Here is a 23,818-nt window from a genome sequence, read left to right as displayed (position 1 = left end):
GCTCAAAGTTTAAAACTCTCTGTTACAATGAATTTTAAAAACTAAAAGACTTTATCCACCCATCCTTGGCATGTGAATGAAGCTGATGGAGAAATGATGTCCACTGCTATTTTGCTGTTCTCTGAGGATTCTGAACTACAGTTCCTAGATGGGTTGACTGATTTTCAGTACTAAAAGGTTATAGAACAGAATCTTCTCTCCTGGAATTTTACTAGCCTTTGGACAGACTAAAATATGCAACTTGGTTCAACTTGCACTTCACTTCCTTTTTCTTTCTTTTTTGTCCCACTTTCATTGCATATGCCCAGTTTCATTGCTGAAATTACTTACCCAATTATTTTTTAACCAACCATTGTAATAGTTACTAATTCTAGTCTAACATCAGACTCAACTAGAGTAATATCAAATTGCAAACTGTTACTGTTGTGTAAGGAGTGGCTGTTATGTGTGGCCTGACCAGTCATGATAAAGGTTTAGCATGGCCTTAGGCATTAAACAGTTTGCCCACTTTATCTTTGTTAGCCAGATATTTTCAGGCTCCCTTCTTCAAACAGAACCACTGGAAGGAAAATATATTTATTCGGGTTAATAGTAATATAGGCTCAACAGCAAGCACAAGAGCCAGAAGTCATTATTTTGTGGTACATAAGAAAGGTGAAAAGTTCATAACTGAACAGAAACTACAAAGATGTCCCAACAGTTGGCACATCTCTCCTGCCAAGCTATTAAAGACAAGACAGTAGGAGATTGGCTGTGAGAAACTCACTCTCAGAATCTGTTGTGCATAACATGCATGCTTCAACTAGGCAGGTGCATCTGATCCCACCCAGAAAGGGATGGTGACAAGACCACCTTTCTCCAGATCCAGCACTCCTCCTGTTCCACCTGCACCCTCTGGCTGGTTGAAGTCTTTCCCCTTGACATGAGGTTCTGCACTCCACATTAGGAGAGGAGGTTGGCAGATATGCTTTCTTCTCTCTGACATCTAGAAAGAGAAGGAAAGGACCTATTTCCCTTAATCCTTGTGGGCCCCTTTCCAGTCCCCATTTGCTGCAGCTTCCTCCTAATAATTTATTATACCTCTGTTATGATACTGTAATTGTAGGTATATACTGTTTGCTGCCTGAGGCGCCTGTGGATGGGATAAAAATAAATAGGGATCTCGGCCTGCAGAAAAAAATCACATATGCTTCAGTGAAAATGCCATTAACTCAAGAGTTTTGTGAATTTTCCCTATTTAAGATCTCAAATGACAAACATATTAATTGTACTCATTCCTTATTGTTGTCACACTTGTAGCTAGGAACAACTACATTTGTGGTTTTGAATAGAGGTCTTACAAAATTGTTACCAAATCATCTTTTAGGGGGAAGTTGAACAAATAGCGATGATGAAACCAAAAGGGCAGAATGTACATGATGAAGGCATGCTTGAATATTTAGAAGACATTATAGGATCAGAACGATTAAAAGAGCCCATTCAAATATTATGTCGAAAAGTTGAAATATTAAATGAACAGAGGGGTGAGAAGGTAAGACTTTGGATTACTAATTGTTGTTTTTAAAGTATAGAATAAAATAAAATAAGTATTGTGTGGAGTGCTGCTCTTCAGGATTCCAGCCATTCCATTTTATTCCCCTCTTCAGCTCTTACTCACCAGCTTTCAGTATTCTGTGGCCACTGAATGTGCTCAGTCCTCATTAGGCTGTGTTTCTTTGTGGGAAGAGGGAGACACACAATTCAAACTACATTAAAATTCTGGATTGCCCATTGATTCCTATAGCCTAGTCAGTCTTCCATCCTTGGGGTCATTTAAAAATACAGCTTTTCCTACAGTGGAGGAAAGTGTCCTTGCATGAGAGAGAACCAATTCTAGTCCTGACTGTGTCCTAGAGTCTGTGTTGGCAGAGCACTGTCAGTTTTTTCTTGGGACTTGCCTATCTATTCCCTGTTTTCTCCCCCTCCCCTTTGGGGTATTGAGTCAGAAAAGGCCGCACAAATGACTTCTCAATGTGAACCCAAGAAGTGGCCAGTTGAGACAATGACATGGTTCTTGCTATGTATTTTTTTTATATATCTAGGGGTGTCTTCCCAGATACTCCACTTCACTCCTCCTTACCTCTAGTTTCCCGTTTGTGCATTTTAAAGTTGGATTTCTAGGGCCACTGAGCATGTTCGATTGTCATGGGGCTTTTGGGACAGTTGGGTTTTTACTCTAAAGATATTGTGTACTTTTGGAAACCTTGTTAAGATTCCTCTCAAATCTCCTAACACCCACCTTCTTGTATGTGGTTGGTACTGCTTCCACTATGTAAGTAAGAATGCTTTCTCTGAGGATTTGAATTAATATATATAGGATAGTATTTAGCATTATCTTTTTGATAAGCCTTTGCAAGTTTCAGGATTACATTTTGCATTTACTGTGGGAGGGAGGGAACTGATATTTCCTGGACCAGAGTGAGCTGGGTGATTGCAGTAGAAAAACACAATTCCTGTCATTCTACTGGTTTGTGCCCATAGTGTTACGTGCTGTAAAGCTCTCGTCTTTCCTGTTTCATATAAAGTGTTTTTATGGTGTGCATATCCGAGCATTAAACCAACCATTATTTATGAAATATTCTGTCTAGTTGAACAGAGTTAAAATGGTGGAAAAAGAGAAAGATGCCTTGGAAGGAGAACGGAACAAAGCACTTGAATTTCTTTCTCTGGAAAACAAAATGTTCAGAGAAAAGAATAAGATTTGTCAGTACTACATGTAAGTAGCATCATTTGATATGATTTAATGTGTGTTCTTTACACCCTCAAATTAGATCAGAGGGAAGTGGAAGATTTGGGCTAGTTGTGCTGCTGTTTCTCCACAGCAGGGGTAGTCAACCTTTTTATACCTACCGCCCACTAATGCATCTTTATTGATGGTAAAATTTCCTTACCGCCCACCCACCTAGAATCCTGAAACACCCACTAGTGGGCGGTAGGGACCAGGTTGACAACCCCTGCTCTACATCATAGTAAATACAATGTGTTGGCTCTAAAGGTAGTTGCATTTAGTCCCCACTGAAATAAGTGGAACATAACTGTACCTAACTTAGTCTTGATTTAACACATTGCTTTTAGATTCAAGTGGTATGCTGCTACTCTTAAATACATTTTATTTGAGGGGAATAGTATGGCATAGACATCCCAAAGTGATTTATTTACTGGGGACATGAAAGATTTAAAATGTATGTTGCCAGGTCATCTCTTCAGCGAATTAATTTAGAAGGATTGGTGGTAGTTGCTACTTTGGAGAACTGGGGTAAGGCTCTTATTATTTAATTAAAATGTATATTTGAATACCTTGAGCAGTGAGAACCTGTGCATGACAACAAGTGTTGTGGCACTGCTAATGCCAGAGCAGCTGAAGCACAAACAAGTTGGGTGGAATACTGACTTTGCTCCATCTTCCTCTTAAATACCTATTCTACCACCTTGGTACACTTTGGCTAGCACTTGGGTGTGATGGGTCTTCATTCAAGGCTCTATCTAGGTCTCACAAGTTCTATCATTTAGTCTGGAATTTCTTTGTATAAAACTCTGGCACTACATGGGAGCTTTCCACAGAATGAGTAGTGACTGTATTGTGGGCTGCTAGTGGTGTAAAATACTCTTAAAAAGAGTATTCACCTTGACTAACTTCAGTTGCTCTAAATTTTGGGGAAATAAATCCTCCTCCTTAATATTGCTAATTTTTTGGTTGATAAATGCAAATAGGTGATACAGTGCTTGCATAGCAAACTTTTTGCTGTCATGAGTCCTGTGAATGTCCTGGAGTGTTTGGTCAGTTCCAGAGGAGGAGAGGAAGAGATTGGAGAGTTAAAACTAGAGGACTCTGGGGAGGGTCCTAGCAGAACGATGGAGGTGGAATTAGGACCCCAAGAAATGTCTGATCCTGGGGAGGTATTCTTCAGCTTGTGTGGTGGATATCTGGATCAGGGGAATGACCAAGTGAGTTGTTGGAAGAGTGGCCCACCCCAACTACATCAACACCCTCTGCTCTGCCAGCACAAACAAACTGTGGACAGCCAACCCACTCAGGTGCAGAGGGAGTGTCACTTGTTGGATCAGTGTCTTAGCTCATGCTTCGCCATGTAGTTAACTTCTCATGTACTAGCTGATTTCTGTACACTGTAACTTTCCTTATGTATGATTTGATCTAAAAATTAAAGCCTTTGGCAGAAGTTGAGTTGTGCGTTGAAGTTCTTCATCCAGCATGGAGGGCCAAGAGAAAATCTGCCTTGGAAGGGATTTTCAATGGGTGAAGAGGACAAAGAAGTTGCTGTGTGTGCTGGCACAATGTTGGATCTCTCCCAACTATTTTAGTATCTTTATTACGATGAGAACAATTGTCTGCATTATCAGACGTGTGAAACCTATCTTTTTCTTTTTTAAAGTTATGAGTTGCAGAAGCAGATAACTGGACTGGAGACCCAGAAAGAAGAAATACATGAAGATACTAAAGAAGTTAATGAGAAAAGCAGTAAACTGTCAGATGAAAAGAAAGATAAGAATAAAGCTCTGAAAGAAATTGAAAAGTAAACATTAATAATTCTATTACTTTGCAGGCGTTAACAGTATTTGAAATTTGCATTCATGTTGCTGTTTTGGTGCATTTTGTGCAATAAGCATGACACTTTGCTTCCTTTGTTGTTGTCATCCATCTGTCTCAGGAGACAGTGGAGTGTACCTCCAGAAGTGAAGTCAGACCACTGAGGTGACCTCCCCAGAAGGAGCACAATGTGTCCACCAGAGATACTACCCCTCCCCTAACACCCCATATATATATATATACTTTGTAAAAGGTTTTTTTTTTAAAAAAAACTAGCTTAGTATGATCATACCATCTTTAACTGATTGAAAAGGTAATTGGTATGTTTCCTCTTTTTCTAGAAAACTGAATAAAATCACAGCATTCATAGAAGAAAATAAAAATACATTTAAACAGCTCGATTTGGAGGATGTTCAAGTAAGGGAAAAACTAAAACATGCAAAAAGCAAGTCAAAAAAACTAGAGAAGCAGCTTCAGAAGGATAAAGAAAAGGTACGCCTGTAAACTTCATTCTGATAGGTTTAGGCAAAATACTATTGAAAATTGAGTTCAAAAGGTCAGTGTTTGCTTCATTATGCTATCTATCTGAAAGCGTTTTCTCAATGTGCTATTAAAAATTTAAGAATAAAATCTGGAGCCCAAGCCTAAAATACTCTGAAGTAAGACTTTTATATTTCAGTGGGATGCTTCCTAGTAGAAGAGGCCCGGTGGAGTGCAGCAGCAGCAACCTTTCTGCAGTGGAATTACTGCTGCTTACTGGGAGGGGTGCAGCAGGGAGATTGGGGGTGCACAAAGCACACTGGTGGGAGTGCTGGATTGACTCCACCAGTTCATTCACACAGCTCCAACAGCAACTGCACTGCCAAGTGAGGTAGTGCAGCAGCCGCTTTCCCTCGTGTCCTCCAGCCAGCCCCAGAGCATGAACTCTATATTTTGGTCTGGATTGGAGAGAGAATTGGGATAGGGGGAGCTGGAGAGCAGTGGAAAATAGGCATTGAGAGAGTGTTCCCCACTTTACACAATTTCACTTATGGGCACAGGGCCCTGGAATGTAACCCTTGTGTAAGTGGAGGGATTCCTGTATAATCTCTTGTGCAATAAAATCATTTCAAACTTTATTTATTGAAAAGTTTATATCTGCCTTGCTTGTATATAACACCCAGAACAGATTAAACACGAAACCCTTTTAACAACCATTATCGTAGAACAAAAAGTTGAAAGACAGGTGCATATTACCAATCCAAAAATGACACACCTTGTCATCTAGCCAACTATAATGTCTGCCTAACCAATAAGGTCTGAAGGCAAAAACAAAATAAAACAACACACTAAAGTGGGGGGCGGGGGGAGAGGAAGAACAGCCAGGTGGATCTCCTAGGATGAGGAATTCCACAGTCTGGGTTGCCTCTATAAGGAAGCCACTTTCCCACATTCTTTGCCTCATGGCAGGGTGATACTGGCCAGTTATTCCAGAATGGCTGTGCCTACCCAATGCAGTTTTCTTCATATGGGGTCAGTGTGCCCCCACATTTTTGAACCACAGAAGCTTATGATGATTGCTGCCTCTGTAGCCTGTACTTTTCTACTTAGACAGGCATATTTAGCAATAGACATGGGCTACCACATAAGTGCAGGTGCTTTGCAAAAGGTTATACAATTCTGGCAGCTCTCTTGTTGGTATCTGACTAATGTGTTCTGCCAGCACAAGGATTTTTGCAAGTGTAACGGAACTTTCCTTCCCTGCCCCCTTAAATCTGTTCTAGGGGTTCCACCAAGCCTCCAGAGCAGATTTGGGGGATGGTGAAGGGTGTGTGCAGGAAGGGGAGTGGAGATCTTTCACACAAGCAGAAATTATTGTGCAGATGGAATGTGTTAGTTGGATAACTCCCAAAGTAGCTGAAATTGGTCTCTAGTGAACCAGTTATTGGTAAGTGATCTTTTCCTGAGTAAGAAAGGAAATGAATTCATCATGAGCAAATGTGTCAAGGAAAAAATTGCAAAAGAGCCTTTAGTGTGTATCTTATTGCCTGAATATTCCTGAAAAATAATAGGATACTTTTCATGTTACACCTTCATGCTGTTATTGTCAATCTAAATTTATAAAGTGTAAAAAATATATGTAATTGGTGCTACTACAAGGTGCTATGTAATACCTATTCTGCATTTGTAAAAACCCAATTGTTTAGTGTGGCAGCACCTATACTTTGAAACTAGCTGCCTATAGATATCAAGCAGACACCTTCACTGTATTTTTGGTGCCTGATAATAACATAATTGTTTGGACAAGCCTACCCAGATACTTAGAAATGCTGATACGAATTTTAATCTGTTATACTATTTTAACTCCTGTAGCTCTTACCTGTTTTAATATGTTGTGATTTTTTTCCTGATTTTATAGTTTTATCTTTTTGTAAACAGCTTTGAGTTTTTATGATCAAGCAGTGTATAAATTTTATGAAATAAATAAATATGAAATAATTCTTCTAAGCCACCTGTGCTATGAACAATTGTGCTTAATAGATCTGCCAGTGAAGTGCAGTTCGTTTGGCGAAACTGGTTTCCCTGTTGGAGAGACTGTTCCCCAAACTGAAAAAAATAATATTACCTTTTTCATAGGTTGAAGACTTGAGAAGTGTTCCTGCCCGTAGTGAATCTGCTATTGGTGAAGCAACAGCTAAGAGAGAGGTTCTAGAAAAAGAAAAGAAAAAGGTAGAGGAAAAGCTAAAAGAAGTTATGGACAGTCTTAAGCAGGAAACTCAAGGATTGCAGAATGAAAAAGAGGTTTGTACACTTGATGCATTCAGCTATCTCCCCTGGAGTCTAGAAGCAAATCAGCATAATTAACCAAGTAATAGGCTCTCTTTATCTCTTCTCGGTCAGAACAGAAGTTAAAGTATATTGCAGAATAAACTAAGCAGCCAGCCGAGTAGCAATTACTTCCCTGCAAGCAGCTGACACCTGCTTACACTTGTGGCATTGCCATTGCACTGTACAAAACATCCTAGAAATACATATGAGCATTATTACTGTCTTACAGCATTTCCCCTTATTAAGGCCAGTGTTTCTTACTAAGGACATTCATTGGCTGCGCTATGCTAAGTGGATTCAACATTGCTTTTATCTCTTGCTTAACTAATATGGAGCTATGAACCATGCATGCATGCATATGAGGTTGATTTTCGCTTTCCTGTATTAACACCAGAATACAGAGGAAAATGGCAGTTGACATAATCTGGCTGGCTGTCTGGTTGGTTTTTCAGATAACCAGATCTGCTTGTGTGTCTTTGTGCATAATGCTATTTTTATTCTCCAGTAAGGGAAATGTATTGCTTGCTAGCAAAAGGAAGGACAGTATTGATTATGGGTGAGCAAAGCAAGGGCTGCATGACCATTTATTTGTATGGCTGGATTAAATCCCTTGCTACGTATCTATAAACTGAAACTATCTGAGTGTGTCATTTATGCAGTGTATTTTATATTTTGCATTTTTGTCAAAGTGGTTTACAGTTTAAAATAATGCCTTCCAATCTAGACCAGGTGCAAAAGGGATGAAACAATGAGGTGTGAGTGAAAAAGAAAGCAAATTTTGATATAGACTTTCAGACTGTTATCCAAAATGCTCATTGTAGGAGATGGTTTTGGGATGAAAGGAGCCAAACAGTCCCAGCTGAACCAATGGAGAGGGCTTCTTACTTAAATATTTGAAAATATTGTGGTTATTTACAAATGCAGAACTAAAAACAGCATTGAATCCATCTGCAAAACCAATAGGAAAATACATTTTACACACACCAACGACTTCAAGATTCACCAAGGTGGAATGACTGCTGATAGAGGTAGTTCTAGATGGGGAGGAAACAATTAGCATTTCACTAAAGCTGAGTTCTGGGGGGGTCGCTGGCTTATCTCTACTTTACAGGAGTGGCATTGCAGCTGAGAAAAAGTGTTCTGGGAGAATTGCCAGGATCTGTGCATTACCACTTGAATTGTGAGCAAAGGGTTTTTTTAAAAAAAATATGACCTTTACAAATTTCATTTTCATAGGACAAAGAAAAAGAACTCATGGAATTCAGCAAAACAGTTAATGAAGCACGTTCAAATTTGGAGGTGGCACAGTCAGAACTTGATCTCTACCTTAGTCACCATAATACTGCAGTATCTCAGTTTAAAACAGCAGAAGAAGCTCTTCAGACTGCTTCAGGAACACTTAAAGAAAGGTTAGCCACTATCAAAGAACTGGAGTCAAAACTGCCTCAAGCTGAGCATGATCTAAAGAAGGTTAGACGTTACTGAAGATTTGTTTATATTCCTGAAATGCTTAACTTCATATTGCAATTTAAGTGTTACTACTTTTCCCAGAACTGTTTGGTGTTAAGACTGTCAGAACTATTGCTATCAATAGTATTAAAACCTGTAAAGACACCCCGCATAGTTCCTCTAAAATTACTTTCTTAGATGCCCCCCCCCCCCCACTTCTGCTGTTGCTACTCTAGGTAGGACAGAGGGTAGCTTTGCATTCTGTGCAAACCAGCACACATAGTTTGCTGGGGGGAAACAAACTACAAGTCCTGTTTCACACATAACATGAAGCCAGCTTCTGGCTTATTCCCCCACTCCAGTGCAGTAACAACACAAGTGAAGGAATTGGGGACTGTTGAGCAGCATGCATCAGTACACTGCTCGTTAACATTAAACTAGTTTGATAGAGTGGAGTCAAGGACACTCATTGAATAGGATAACTTCTCCCACTAGGCTGGATAGGCAGTTCATAGGTTCCATCTTGAGGGCCTGCACCCAAGTTATAATTAAAGATCATTCACTCACCATTTAGTTCTGTCCCTTAAGATATGGCCCCAACTAAATGCCTTTTACACGGGCATTAATCTGTGGTCATTTCTACAGTGGGTGTCAATAGGTTGGGATGTCACCAGTTTTTTCTTCAAATAAAACATTTTTGTAAATAATCTCTTTGAGGACCTGAAAGGTCCTATTCAGTTTCTTCATCTAACTACGAAATCCTTGTATGCTGTTGACACATCCTTTGTATCCACTTCCCAAGGTGGTATGTGACGCTAACGGAAAGATATGGAGGTGGAAAAGAGTTGCTATTGAACTGTTAAAATATTCATACAGGCAAAAAACGTGGAAGCAGATACTGAGTGTGAAAAAGTTTTATTTAATGATATATTTCATGATCTAGCTAAATAGGGGAACTTCTGCACCAGGACATCTAGAAGTGATAATTATGGTGTCCCTTAAAACTTTTAAAGATATTCAGAATTAATTGTGAGTCAATGAGCAGTAGATTCAGGGATTTACAATAATTGGCTGGTCCTGCTGGCCAAACAAAGAGTTGCCAGCTCACCGCTCTCCAAGCAAATTTCTGCCTGCCCTTTCCAGGGATATGTTGCTGGATGGGTGTTGTCACCTGAGCACATTCAGGCAATGACATTCAATTTCCACCATTTTTCTTGCTTCAGTTTGCCAGTTTATTCCTGTGAGGAAAATGCTATCCAAGCATTTTGGTCCCACAGCTGTGAAACAACTCAAAGTCTAGTAGTGGGCCAGAGGGATCATTACACAACGGCTAAGTCAATCTCTGCCTTGCAGCTTCAAAGATGGGGAGAAGACTGGCTGCTCATCATGTTTGCCAAAGAGCAGTTTCTAATTGAGCTTGCCTTCTATGGCAGCTTGTCTGTGACTGAAAATTTGTGGTGGCATCTCCTAGACATTAAAAGTGCCTGTTAACCCAGAAAGTTAACCCCAGCTTAGTTCCTCTATAGTAGAGTTTGTTACTAGAGGAATACCATTTCTTTAGAAAATCTCAATTCTGTAATGAACTACTTCTGGAATTAAAAAATAATAATGCCTTTTTCGTTTAAGAAAGAGAATGATCTTAATAAACTTGTAAAAGATGAAGCAAACATCAAGAATTATGTTCAAGATCTGCGTCAGAAAGTAGAAGAAGCAAGAAGCTCATTGGCAATAAATAAAAGTCGAGGAAGAGTTCTTGAAGTTTTACTTCAACAGATGAAGTCTGGGAAAATCCCTGGAATTTATGGAAGACTAGTAAGTTCTTATTTTTCTTGCCATTTCTGTATTGTGCTTTTTCCCATTGCCAGTGAAAGGTTGTCAGATTGGGTAATGTCTCCACTTTGTGGTTGAAGGTAGGAATAGAACTAGAGGGAAGTAGGCAGCTCCCATAATTTAGTTTGCATTCTGCCTTGTTTGAAGAAGTCACATCATTCTCAAGCTCCTATTCTTCTCAGGCCAGATTTAGTTGTGCATTTTATTGCATTTCTCATTCACCTGTTGCAGCATATGCGTTGTTCGCAGACATCCCCTCTTCCCTTTAATACAGCTTAGCAATTTGTCTCCTTCAGGTGTTTTATTGCATGGTGTTCTTCTAATGGAATTGTATGGTGTTCTAATGGGATCAATTTCTGGATAGCAAAAGTTAGGGACATTCTCTTCCTTCAGGAAGATCTTTGTAAACACTCTCAAAAGACACATACGTAGCAACTATATCTTCTATCCCTTTTTTAGTTGGCCTCATCTACAATTTCGTATCTGTCGCTGAAACATTTCCTTCATAGAGCTATGCTGAAATGCAGAGCTGTACAGTGGTACCTTGGTTCTCAAACGCTGAAAACCTGGAAGTGTTCCGGTTTTCAAACGTTTTTCGGAAGCCAAACATCAGATGTGGCAGTCGGCTATTGTTTCCGGGGCGCCTGAAGCAATCAGAAGCTGCGCCTTGGTTTTCAAACATTTCAGAAGTCAAATGGACTTCCGGAATGGGTTAAGTTTGGTGCTTTTGTTTTTGCTATTTATTTTGTGTTTTTGTTTTTGAGGCTTTTTCGGTTAATTTGTTTTTGTGACTGTGTGGAACCCAGTTCAGCTATTGACTGATTGATTGATTGATTGATTGTGTGACTGCGGAAATGGATAAAAGCCCCCCCATCCAAACAATGACTATCATCAGCACAGGTAAGGGAAAAAAAGTAATTTTAATTTTTATCGTCTACAATACTGTCTTATTTATTTTATAGTACAGTACATTGATTATTGCCTTCATTTTATGGCTCAGTGGTCTTGTTAGATAGTAAAATTCATGTTAAATTGCTGTTTTAGAGATTGTTTTTAAAAGTCTGGAACGGATGAATTCGTTTTGCATTGCTTTCTATGGTAAAGCGCACCTTGGTTTTGGAACAGACTTCCGGAATGGGTTAATTTTGAGAACCAAGGTACCACTGTACAGGGTTTTCTCAGCTCTCCAGAGACCGCCTTTGAATCATTTATGACAGTGCCCCTAAGAGTGTTTAAAATCCATTTCCAAGTAGCTATCCCCTCTTCCTGCAGGGTATCTGAGCTGAATGCTTTCTCCAGTCTCCACTGTAAAACACTTGTGTGTTTTTCATAAGGATAGGGTAGTGTTGAGGGCAGACCCAGCTTTCATGCCCAGTCATATCAAGGTTCCATAGACGACAATAATTGGTTGTCGCAACCAGCTGTCCAGATCCTTGCCACCCTTTGGAGCAGGCCTAGAACTCTTTAGCTGCCTGTAGGGCCATGAAGGTTTACATAAATAGGAGCAACGTTTTCTGGCAGTTTATCATTCCATTCAGCTTCTCTTAGATCTATAGTTAGGGAAGTAGGTGTTTTTTCTCTTCAATCACCTAATATATTAATAATGTATGGCCTGTTTGAGCTTGGTGAATACGCAGACTTAATTATGGGAGGTACCTGCTTCCCCCAAGATCTGTTTCTGCTTTGGGCTACAAGGTTTACCCAACCTGATCTTGCACTGGCAATGTAAAGCTAACCTTCAGATAGATACACAGTGGTACTTCTTCTCTTCCTTTATCTGAGTAGGCTAACTTGGTTAGTGAGAATATTTAGCAGGGGAAGTTGTCGTACTTGGTAAACCCAAGACGCTAAGGCAGCTTTTGAGAGGACTGCATGCACAATCATCTCTCCAAGACAAAAGTTGATTTCCAAATTAAAGTAAAGGTTACTCAGCCTCTCTGAGTCTTCAAGGAAACATGCAAAAATACTGGGCAGCAGCATTGTCCAGCATCTCTGGATGTAACCAAGCTACCTTTTTTCTGCATTCACCTACATTACAGTATTGGCCCGAATATTAGCCACACCTGCAAATAAACTGCACCTTTAAAATGTTAGAGTGGGTTTTTCCTCTGGTGGCAGATGACAGAAACTATGACACCATAAGACCGGTGTAAAACCAAACAAATAAAGGTTTTATTACAAAACAACAAAGCTTCTGGGTGTTTTTCCTTGCAGGCAAAGTTCAAACTGCAACTTTTCCTCCTTTTGTAGTCATGACCAGCTGTACCCAATCTGCCCAAAGCTCACAGAAACAGTTCTTAAAGGTACAAACATCTTTACTGTTTCTTTGCAGAATGACTCCCAACAAAAAAATTCATGGGGGGGGGGAGAGAAAAAAAGACAATAGCTGACTACGGGTACCATTCCCTCACACTCCCGGGCTGCTTCCTGGGGGGCAGCCATGCCGCTTCCCCCCGAAAGCTCGGGGGAGGGTTGGAAGCGACGGGAGGGCTGAGCGCTGTTACCCCATGCTCCTGGGCTGCGTTGCTCTCTGGGTGGGGTGGGGGAGCTGTGCCACTTTGCCAGTGGCGTAAGGTCGCAAATATAAGATGCACATTTTTTCTCCAAATTCCAATTATGAAAAGTTAAAGTGTGGCTTATATTCGGGCCAATACAGTAATATTTCACTGTCTCTTCTCCAGTCTGGACGCTGATTGCCAAAGTGCCCTGTGAACCTATTATGCATTCTGCCCAAGTATAGCTACTTTAAGAAGAGATTAGTAAGAACAGTATGCAAATGTGAGCAACTGCCTTTTGAGATACTACCCCATCGCATTTGTTCCGAGCCATCATTTCTTAGTTAACATCTTTTTCCCCATAGCTTTCAGGAGAGAGTTCTGCTTAAATTCTACCCTAAATCATGGGAGCAGTGTGAAAGGACATTAAAACGACGTGAGAAGTTCTTTTATGTTAAGGGATGAGATATATTAAAACCAATGGGACTTACATGCAATTATGCTTAGGACTGGATGTCTGGTACTCATATTACTAACCTAAGTGCTTTCTTTCTTTTCTTGCTACTAGGGTGACTTGGGAGCCATAGATGAGAAGTATGATGTTGCAATTTCATCATCATGTGGAGCGTTAGATCACATTGTAGTCGACACTATGGATACCGCTCAAGAATGTGTTAAGTTTTTGAAGAAGGAAAACATTGGAGTGGCAACATTTATAGGGCTTGACAAGGTTTGTAATAACTTTTTTTTTAATAGATAACTTTTAAAGTTGAATAAGTCGAAGTTGCATATAGATATGTTTTTACATTACTATGTTCAGCTGGTTTTTACAGTGTCATTTTTTAGATTTTAAAATGGGTTATAATAGTAAAACTGTTTTACATATAATGGGTACAAATACTGTAAGGTATATTTGTATAAATAGTATCTTATTACAGCCTGTTAAAATAGTCTTACTAGTGACAGCTCATGTTTGTAATAAACATCACAAAGTCTCAGTTTTTAATATAAGAGTAAATACATACTAGGAGTTATATATCTGCATAACATAGATTTACGTAAGGGAAAAATGGTGCTTCAGGTTCAAACACGTATTAGAGAGTAAACCCTATGGAGTTCAGTGAGCTTTATTTGAATAAGCCTGTATATGATTGCACTGTTGTAATAAAGTATTTGAAAACAATTAAAATATGAACAAAGATCTATGAAAGTAAACTAAAGAGGTATATCAAGGACCTGTGCAGTTCTTGATGGTTAGTTTACTGGTTTTGTGGTGGTTTTAATCCTTCCAGATGACAGTATGGGAGAAAAGCATGGGAAAAATCCAGACTCCTGAAAACATTCCTCGTTTGTTTGATATGGTAAAAGTTAAAGATGAGAAGGTTCGCAGTGCTTTTTATTTTGCATTACGTGACACTTTGGTAGCTAATAACCTGGACCAGGCTACAAGGGTTGCTTTCCAGAAAAACAAGAGATGGAGAGTTGTAACTTTACAAGGACAAATCATAGAACAATCAGGTATTTAATTTTTTTTAAGTTGTGGTTAAAGTTTTATTTGAATGGGAAATAAAGAATTGCTAATTTGTTCTTGGTTCTTCCATAGGTACAATGACTGGTGGTGGAGGAAAAGTAATGAAGGGTAGAATGGGATCCTCTGTTGTAGTTGAAACATCAGAAGATGAGGTTAGTATGCTTTCTCTAACACCTTCTGGATTCCTAATTAGGAGTGGGAAGAATCTTTTACTGGTTACCTGCCAAGTGAAATCAGTGGGACAGAAAATACCCATCTAGTGCCAGGGTGGCTGTGGTCAGGGGCACAATCTGTGGATATGATGGGGAATGAAGGAACTTTTCCATCTGGCATATCGAACGTCGCTCATGGAATGCCCTATTTTGGCCCCTGTGACCTCGGACTGGTGTGCTTGCTTGGTAGCAGAGATGCACTTCTATAGTAACACCCCCAGCCAACCTTTAGCAGGGGCTATGTTGGTTCTGAAAGCTCTTTGCTTTTCTTATATTAAGTCTAGACATATAAACACTGAAATATATTTTGATGAATTGGGGGCTTTTTTAATCAGGTACTGAGAACAGTTGGCTCTCCAGATGTTGAAACACAACCCTCTCATCATCCACGTTCATTCACTAGCTGAGGCTGTTGACAGCTGAAGTCCAATAACATCTGGAGGGGCATAGGTTCCCCACCCCTGGTTTATTTGCATGTTATATACATTACTTTTTTTACATTTTATAACTTGCCCCTAGGTAAATAAAATGGAATCTCAGCTGCAAAAGGATCTCCAAAAAGCAACACAGTTTCAGGAACAAAAAGTGCAACTTGAAGAAGCAATATCAAAATTGCACCAGAGCATTAGAGAAATGAGGAACACGTTAGGAAAGTACAGTGCAAACATTCAGGTAATCATAAGTTCGGCTAACGATACCTTACTGCTTGTGCTCTGATGGTGTTTCCTGCTTGGCAGGGGGTTGGACTCAATGGCCCTTGTGGTCTCTTCCAACTCTATGATTCTATGATTCTCTTAGCTCTGGATACACCAGTCATGTCTTCTGATGGAGATTATCCTTTAAATATACTATTTTATATGAAGGATTTCAGGTATTTTAAAACTTGTTCAAAACACAGGCAATAGAAAAGTGGGCTGTTTAGCTTTGGCTGTTGATACTTGTTCCTGCATTGTATGGAAGAATGTTAAGAGCAGTTATTTTGAAAAGAGTGTTTGAGCCAGAGAGAATGTTAAAAAAAACCCCCACAGATTTTAGAAAAGGCAGGCCAGACAAACTAGTTTAAGATAGGGAAGAGAAATTGTCTCCAAAAAGAAAAGGCAAGTTGTACACCCTATTAAAATGTTCTTAAAAACTTATAATGCACCTAATGTTTTCTGGTAAGCCTGTGGGCAGCAATTATCTTGGGGGTCTTTTGCCTATATTCTGAACCAGCACAGGCTCTCATCTAAGAGTTACTTGTTAAGGTCTGTCTCCCAAGTCCAAGGTTAGGATCTTTCTTGGAGTTAGTCCTTCAGTCTAAAAACCCCCCTGAAATAATTATGTTAGTTGGTGTGGGCTGTTTTAGCTATTTTTATGTATGCAAATGTTTTATATATGTTTTTATTGTGTTGTAAATCACTGCTAGATGCCTCATAAGGAATAGTGTCACAAATGAAATTAATAGTAATTAATAATTGTGTTCTTTAGAGTTTGTCAGAGCAAGAGGCTCACTTAAAAATCCAGATTAAAGAACTTGAAAGAAATGTAATTGCTGCAGCTCCAGACAAAAACAAGCAGAAAGAAATGGAGAGAAAATGTCATTGTTTCAAAGAAGGTATGTCAACATTGCAGTAAAATATAATTGAGGGTGAATCATAATTGATGTGTTTTAGGGGTCACCCACTTTTTTGGCCCATGGGCACATTTGTGGGGGGAGGGAACCTGTACACGCAGATCCAGCTTTTAGTCTGCTCACTATATAAAACTTCACTTTTCTGAACCTACCTCTTTGTGCCCCTCACTCCTATCTGCTAGAAATCAAATAAGAGATTCAATAATTTGGAGTCTATTGTATTTCTATTCAGTAAAGCTATCCTTTCCAGTTAGTCAACAAGCCTGATGCTAGTAGTTACAGATAATTTTCCTTGTAAGAAAACTATTCAATCTACAAAGCAAATAATTTAACAAATGCTGTTTAGGAAATTACAGTTGAAGTAATGCACTCATTGTATTATAGCTAAGTATACATTTATTTTGCACAATAATAAATCTTGTAAACATATAAACATTTGAACACGTAGTTTGCTCATACCATACTGTTTATATATTTAGCACTAGAAATATTAATCAAGTCGTGGGGTTTTTTGTCTTTTTTTCTCTTACAGATTATGACAGAGTTGCTGTAAAGGCTGGTAAATTGGAAACAGAAATAAAGAGATTGCATAATCTCATAATTGACATAAATAATAATAAGCTTAAAGGTCATCAAGACAATCTTGATAAGATAAACAAGGAAATAGATCAATGTTCTTCTGCTATTACTAAAGCTCAGGTGGCAATCAAGACAGCAGATAGGTATGGAAATGATTTTATATCCTTTGGAACCAACATAAAAAATAAACAGGACACTCATTTCATTATAGTGTTTAAAGAAAACAAGCAGCAAAATTATCAAGTAATGGATTTGCAACATAGTAGCTGATTCTTTTTAAAATAAAGGCTTCTATTCTTAAAATGTTAATTTGTGTGCTAATAGATTCTGTGCTTGTGTTGTGTGTTATCATACACAGTGGTACCTCAGGTTACAGACTCCGCTAACCCAGAAATAGTACCTCGGGTTAAGAACTTTGCTTCAGGATGAGAACAGAAATTGTTCTCTGGCGGCAGCGGGAGGCCCCTATAGCTAAAGTGGTACCTCAGGTTAAGAACGGACCTCCAGAATGAATTAAATTCTTAATCTGAGGTACCACTATATTTAGCCACTGAAATAGTGTGTCAGGAAATCCATGGACAATGGGGTAGGAAATAAGTATCACAGGAAATGATAGAAAAGTAGGAAAACATAGGTGAGTAGTCTCCAGAAATTGCATATAGTCAGAACTTTGGAACCAGCCCCACATGACCATCCCTACCTTTCTGAAGCAGGCACACTGAGCAGGCCTTGTACCCCACGCAAGGCAGCGAGCTTTTAAGTTCTCTGCCTTGCTTACCAGGCTTTGAGAAGCTTCTTCCCAGAGCCTGATAAGCAAGTCTGAGAGCTGTGAAGCTCTGCCATGAGAACCCTATGCAGAAAGAGCTTTTAATTCTCCGCCTTCCATGTGTTCAGTTTGTGCAATTTCAGCTGACCAGCTGCCAAGCACGTAACGCTGCAATTGCACAAGTTAAATGCACAGAAGTTGCAAGTTAGTTACATTTCCAGTCCTTTCACTCTATAGAAATTTAAAATCTGTGGTGTGTATTTTTCATAATGAAAACAGATTTTCGAAATGGAAATGTTACATCCCTTTCAATAATTAAAGATGGCCATCATATCAAAGTATTCTAATGTCAATATTTTGTTTTATATTCTATTTTTTAATTTGATTTATACTCAAGGTTTTAATGTCAGTAGAGTAGAGGCTTCTTACCTACTTTATTATTGTATTGTATTTGATAGAAACCTAAATAAATCAGAAGATGCTGTTCTCCACACTGAGAAGGAAATTGAAGAGAATAAAAAAGCCCTCCAAGACTTAACAGAACAGCTGAATACACTAGAAGAAAAAGCTGCTAAAGTTATGAATGACAGCAAAGAAGCTGAAGTATGTATGATGCTAACTTACATTCTTTAAATAGGGTGTGTTTTAAAAGATGCAGAACAGTGTATTAACACTAAAAATGTATGTGATGTACAAGTAGAGTTTTAATGCATGTGGTAATAAAATCCACTACAAGTCTTCAACACCAGCAAAAATTGTATTTAAGGGAAAATATGATTCAATTGCTCAATTTATTTATATCATTTTAAAGGTACGCTCATATTGCATAACAATGAGACGCTGTTCACTCCAGAGAATTTACTATTAACACGTAAAAGCATTACTCTTCCTGTTCCAGGTAATAATTCTATATGCATCACTTCGGAGTAGAAAAACGTGTGTTTGTAAGGGGTGTGTGTACAAAAAAAAGCTGTCTTTTCCCTCATTCTCCAGGCATTAGTGTACTACCAGTCCTTTGCACAGCTCAGAGGTGGTGAGAAAAGCTGGTATTCCACATGTCACTGAGTTGATGCTACTCAACACAAGACTGCACAGAGAGGCCCCCTCCCTCCCTGCCCCTTTGTTAACACCTGCTGCCACTATGCTAAAACATTCCCTGCAGCATTTGACCTTCCAAACGGTTATGTTGGACAATTATTTTGATGTTGGGTATTACCTGTGTTTTTTCACATTTCAAAGAGACATTAGCATCTAGAACAAATTGGAGCTCTAGAAATGTAAACCCTTTCCGGTAACTGAATAATAAAAAATAAACTTCCACCTATGATCTTTACTTAGGAGTCTTTGCCAGAGATTCAAGCGGAACACCACTCTATGCTTCAGAAAATTAAAGCTATCCAAGATGAAGAGCATTTGCTTCAAAAAGAGGCTCTTAATATTAGGCTTAAAATTGAACAGCTAGACAGTCATATTGCGGAGCATCAATCAAAGATTAAATATTGGCAAAAAGAGGTAAACACTTTATAATACCTTACTATTTCAAGAAATACTATAATATTATGTTTTGGGGAAAAACTTTTTTTTACTGCTTTTCCCAATCCTGTAATATAGCAGGAATGGGTTCTTTGTTTTTTTGTTTTTTATATTGCATGTTATCTATCATACAGCAAACTACCAAGATCCTAAAAAAACTATAAAAGTCACAGACTATGCCTCATTGGAGAGTATACTATTTTCATATCCCACCCAGTCTCTTTATTATCTAGAGTCACTTTGCTGTCCGCAAAGCATGAGCCTGGCTTACTTTTTTAAAGAAACAATTTAATTTCTGCAGTGTCCTGTAAAATAGGGAGCACATGCCTTGCATTGCTACAATGTCTGTTTGATATAGTTAAAACTCCATACTATCCAAGATTTTTTTGTCTTTTTTCTGGCTTGAAATGGATCATTATTCTTATTTGGATCACACTCAGATAGTGCCTAAATCAAGTTTGTTAAATCATAAAGTTGTTTAGTTATTTCTTACCAATAGGCTGCTTTTTCATCAGAAGACCTTTAAAGTGACTACATATATAAATCTTAAAATATCAAATAAAAATGCACAATTTCTAGATGGGTGTGTGACTAAGAATGCAAACTTGTTCTATTAACATACAGTTAAGGTACAAGAAAGTTCCTTAAAGTGTAGCTGTAGAAATGTGAATATGACTTGTTCATTAATTACTTAAAATGTATTTTAGATATCAAAAATATCACTGCATTCTCTGGAAGATGAACAAGTAGAAGCACTTGCAGTGCTCAGCCAGGAAGAACTTGAGGCTATAAGAAACCCGGATATTGTAACCAATCAGATAGCTCTTTTAGAAGCACAATGTCATGAAATGAAACCAAACTTGGGTGCCATTGCTGAATATAACAAAAAGGTAATCATACTTTTTTAAAACCAGCATCTTGAATTCGTACAAGCAGTTACAGATCTGTGGCAAGACTGTTACCTGAAATGCTTGTTCGACTAGTATTTCTTGTTTGTCATTGAGAGAACCTCTCCTTATAAAGAGCTAAGTGGCATTACTTCCTGAGGAAATTATAAAGTTTATAGATTCCTTACAAGTGCTCACTTCAGCTTGCATGCTTTAGCAGGAAGAGATTGGATGAATCCCATACCAGAAATATTTCCAAAGGAAATTGTGGGCTTGTTATGTGAATGCTTACCTACGATCTCCAAGAGAGTGCATTGTGTTTGGTAAGCAGGACCTGTGTGTATAGCCCAGCCATAGGCAAACTTGGCCCTCCAGATGTTTTTTTGGCCTACAACTCCCATGATTCCTAGCTAACAGGACGAGTGGTCAGGGATGATGGGAATTGTAGTCCCAAAACATCTGGAGGACTCAGTTTGCCTATGCCTGGTATAGCTCAACTTCTAGATACCTTCTCAGAAAGTCTCTTCTTTCTCACTTTTTGCATGGAGCATTAATTGATGGAAGGGGAATGCTAGGACAGCCTTCTTATGTCCTTCCTTTGCACAGGTGCCAAACATACAAGCCAGTTACTTCATAATCAATGTTCGAAACTCCCATTGTTCTAGACACATTTGTGACAGGGAATTTCATTAGCATGAGCAGTTTCTGAGTTCTGGGTGCAGTACTGCGCCTGAGATTTCAGATTAAAACTGCAGAGTGGAAGGAAAGGAGGACCTTTTTCTCCTCCCCACTTCCAGCTACAATCTGAAGACTGGACCCTCTGAAGAGACCCTGTTAAGAATATTAGGGGGTGGGGTGGGGTGGGCTAAAGAAGGACTAGACCATGTGAAAAATGAACTTAATATTTTAACCTCAGTTCATTTTCAGCTTTGTATTCTTGTTCTTGAAAAAGTGAGCCTAGACCTTTCGTTATTGCACCCATAACCCATGTTTAAGGTGTCATTTAGCTCCTAGCTTTCATATCTCAGTTTCTAACACTGTTCACAATGGCAACAGAAACTTAGAATTTCTTTTGTATATTAAAATTCTGGATAAATAGAATTTTGTACTTAAATCTATCTGATCCTTAACAGAAACACTTAGGAGTCATATCGAATATGCACATTTTCAATTTTTAGGAGGAACTGTACTTGAAACGTGTGGCAGAGTTGGATGAAATAACCAATATGAGAGACAAATTTAGGGAAGCTGAAGAAGATCTTAGAAAACAAAGGCTTCATGAATTTATGGCAGGATTTAATGTAATAACAAATAAACTAAAGGAAAACTACCAAATGCTTACATTGGGAGGAGATGCTGAACTGGAGCTTGTAGATAGTCTGGATCCTTTCTCTGAAGGAATCATGTTCAGGTAGGTATTTTCTGTAAATATCTTGAAGGTATTTTGATGGTCCTTTTACCACTTATATGTGGTATATTTATGCTCATTAAATTTTGACTGCAGAATTAACCAAACTTGGCTGACTCACATGCAATGCTAAATTAAAGTTTAGTAGCATAAGAAGGATTGTAGCCCCCTCCACTGGTCTACATAGTTGTTAAGATTGTGAGCTAAGATAAAATTCACTAAACTTGTTTTTTGTATATAAAGCAGATCCTAATTCGAAATACTGAAGTGGCGTAATAGTGCTCTACCAAACAGCACTCTTGTAAAATTACGGAGATAATGTATATAGCATATACTTCCAACCTGCTTAGCACTGCTTAAAAGCTTGGTTATGGAGATTGTAAATTGTAAACTCATAAATATATTCCTCTTTCTTTCAGTGTTCGTCCACCAAAGAAAAGCTGGAAGAAGATTTTCAACTTGTCAGGTGGCGAGAAGACACTTAGCTCGCTCGCTTTGGTGTTTGCTTTACATCATTACAAACCAACTCCTCTTTACTTCATGGATGAAATTGATGCAGCCCTTGATTTTAAAAACGTATCCATCGTAGCATTTTACATATACGTAAGTAGTACAGAAGCCAATATCCGAGTTTTACATTTTTAGTAGTATCAAATTAATGCTAGTTTTGTGTAAAATAATTAGAAAAGGTCTTGGGTATGTCTGCTTCTGGTGCATGTCAATGAAGACCAGTGTTTCTCTGACTGAAGTGAAGTTACCCAAAAGGAAAGGGTTAAGTCCCAGTACTGTCCACAAAAATAAGGAATATGTCATTAAGTCTTTGAATTTACATCTTAGTTGCTTGGAGCCTTCCCCAGTTTGCGCTTGCCTTTACTCCAGAACAGCTTTTTTCACAAGCTCACAAACAGGTAAACCTGTTGACGACTGTTAACAACTGCAATTGGTCTTTGAGATCTTATATAGAATGTCCTGGGAGACTGAAATGTTCTCCTACTGGACATAAATCTGACATCAGGAATCACGAGAGAGAGAAACCAGTAGGAGAACACTTCAGTCTCCCAGGACATTCTATACAAGATCTCAAAGTAGCTGTCATATTACAAAAGAATTTCAGAAATAGACTGGAAAGAGAAGTTGTTGAATTACAACTTATTACCAAACTTAAAACCATGGAGAGACCTGGTCTGAATAGAGACATTGGATTCTTATCTCATTGTACATGATAAAGCTATTTTTGGCCATCTCATCCCTTGCTTTTTCCTCTAAGACCAATTGCAGTAATTAACAGTCGTCAACAGGTTTACCACACCTATCAGCCAATCACCCATCCCCACCACCCTTCTGAGTAATACCCCTCTCCACCTTCTCATTATATATAAAGGTCTGGTGACTTCTGTCTCAGTGTATCTGAAGTATGCATACACACGAAAGCTCATACCAAGAACAACCTTAGTTGGTCTCTAAGGTGCTACTGGACAATTACTTATTTTTTATATATATATTTCTAATGGAAGAGATTGAACTAGTCTTGGTGGTTGTTAATTACTAGCAGTACTGCTTGAAAAAAACTGGGCAACTATTGTGGTTTTTTTGCCAGGCTCATTACAAATCCTAATTGAAAATATGTTTCAATTTCTAGGAACAAACAAAAAATGCACAATTCATCATCATCTCTCTGAGAAACAACATGTTTGAAATTGCGGATAGACTAATTGGGATTTACAAGACTTACAATACCACAAAAAGTGTTGCAACAAATCCCAAAGTGATTGCATTGAAAGGACTTGCTGAACTTGGTTCTGTAGGGTGCTCCTGAATACAGAAATGATGTCTATTTAACCAGTAGACTTTTCTAATGAACATTTCCTAATACACATTTTTCCCCAGTTTGTGTTTTTAAATGTGTTAGCAACTTTTTCAAAGCTACTAGCATGTTGAAAGAAAGAAAAAGAAAAGGAAGTTCTAAACTGCAGCTAGATGTACATTGCTCTGTGGTGCTTAGCAATCACCATTCCATGCCAGTACACTTTATTTTTGAGGTAAAGCCTATAATTGTTTTTAAAGCATTTAATGTTTTTATTTGTTAAAATAAAATCATAAATTGACTGAGGTGTGATTTCCTT

The 23,818-nt window shown here is 38.5% G+C and overlaps 1 protein-coding gene across 3 annotated transcripts in view; it reads left to right on the top strand.

The window, feature by feature from the left end:
- The window catches only part of SMC4 (structural maintenance of chromosomes 4), a 37,591-nt gene extending 13,791 nt beyond the window's left edge, over positions 1 to 23,800 (top strand). For all 3 annotated transcript variants that reach the window (XM_083613086.1, XM_083613087.1, XM_083613085.1), the window contains exons 6-24: positions 1,367 to 1,531; positions 2,628 to 2,755; positions 4,431 to 4,571; positions 4,927 to 5,077; positions 7,202 to 7,366; positions 8,630 to 8,863; positions 10,469 to 10,654; positions 13,736 to 13,897; positions 14,460 to 14,685; positions 14,771 to 14,850; positions 15,430 to 15,582; positions 16,378 to 16,504; positions 17,055 to 17,244; positions 18,326 to 18,470; positions 19,206 to 19,379; positions 20,108 to 20,290; positions 21,466 to 21,698; positions 22,115 to 22,298; positions 23,335 to 23,800. In XM_083613086.1, the coding sequence (XP_083469212.1) occupies positions 1,367 to 1,531; positions 2,628 to 2,755; positions 4,431 to 4,571; positions 4,927 to 5,077; positions 7,202 to 7,366; positions 8,630 to 8,863; positions 10,469 to 10,654; positions 13,736 to 13,897; positions 14,460 to 14,685; positions 14,771 to 14,850; positions 15,430 to 15,582; positions 16,378 to 16,504; positions 17,055 to 17,244; positions 18,326 to 18,470; positions 19,206 to 19,379; positions 20,108 to 20,290; positions 21,466 to 21,698; positions 22,115 to 22,298; positions 23,335 to 23,511 (3,204 nt within the window). In that variant the 3' untranslated portion in view covers positions 23,512 to 23,800. The remainder of the gene's footprint in view (positions 1 to 1,366; positions 1,532 to 2,627; positions 2,756 to 4,430; positions 4,572 to 4,926; positions 5,078 to 7,201; positions 7,367 to 8,629; positions 8,864 to 10,468; positions 10,655 to 13,735; positions 13,898 to 14,459; positions 14,686 to 14,770; positions 14,851 to 15,429; positions 15,583 to 16,377; positions 16,505 to 17,054; positions 17,245 to 18,325; positions 18,471 to 19,205; positions 19,380 to 20,107; positions 20,291 to 21,465; positions 21,699 to 22,114; positions 22,299 to 23,334) is intronic.
- Positions 23,801 to 23,818: the final 18 nt, after the last annotated feature.

Source organism: Podarcis filfolensis (genome assembly GCF_964270895.1).
Source record: "Podarcis filfolensis genome assembly, chromosome: 5".
In the NCBI taxonomy this organism is placed as follows: Eukaryota; Metazoa; Chordata; class Lepidosauria; order Squamata; family Lacertidae; genus Podarcis; species Podarcis filfolensis.
Note: the sequence above shows the minus strand (reverse complement) of the source record. Positions and strands in the feature narration are given on the sequence as shown.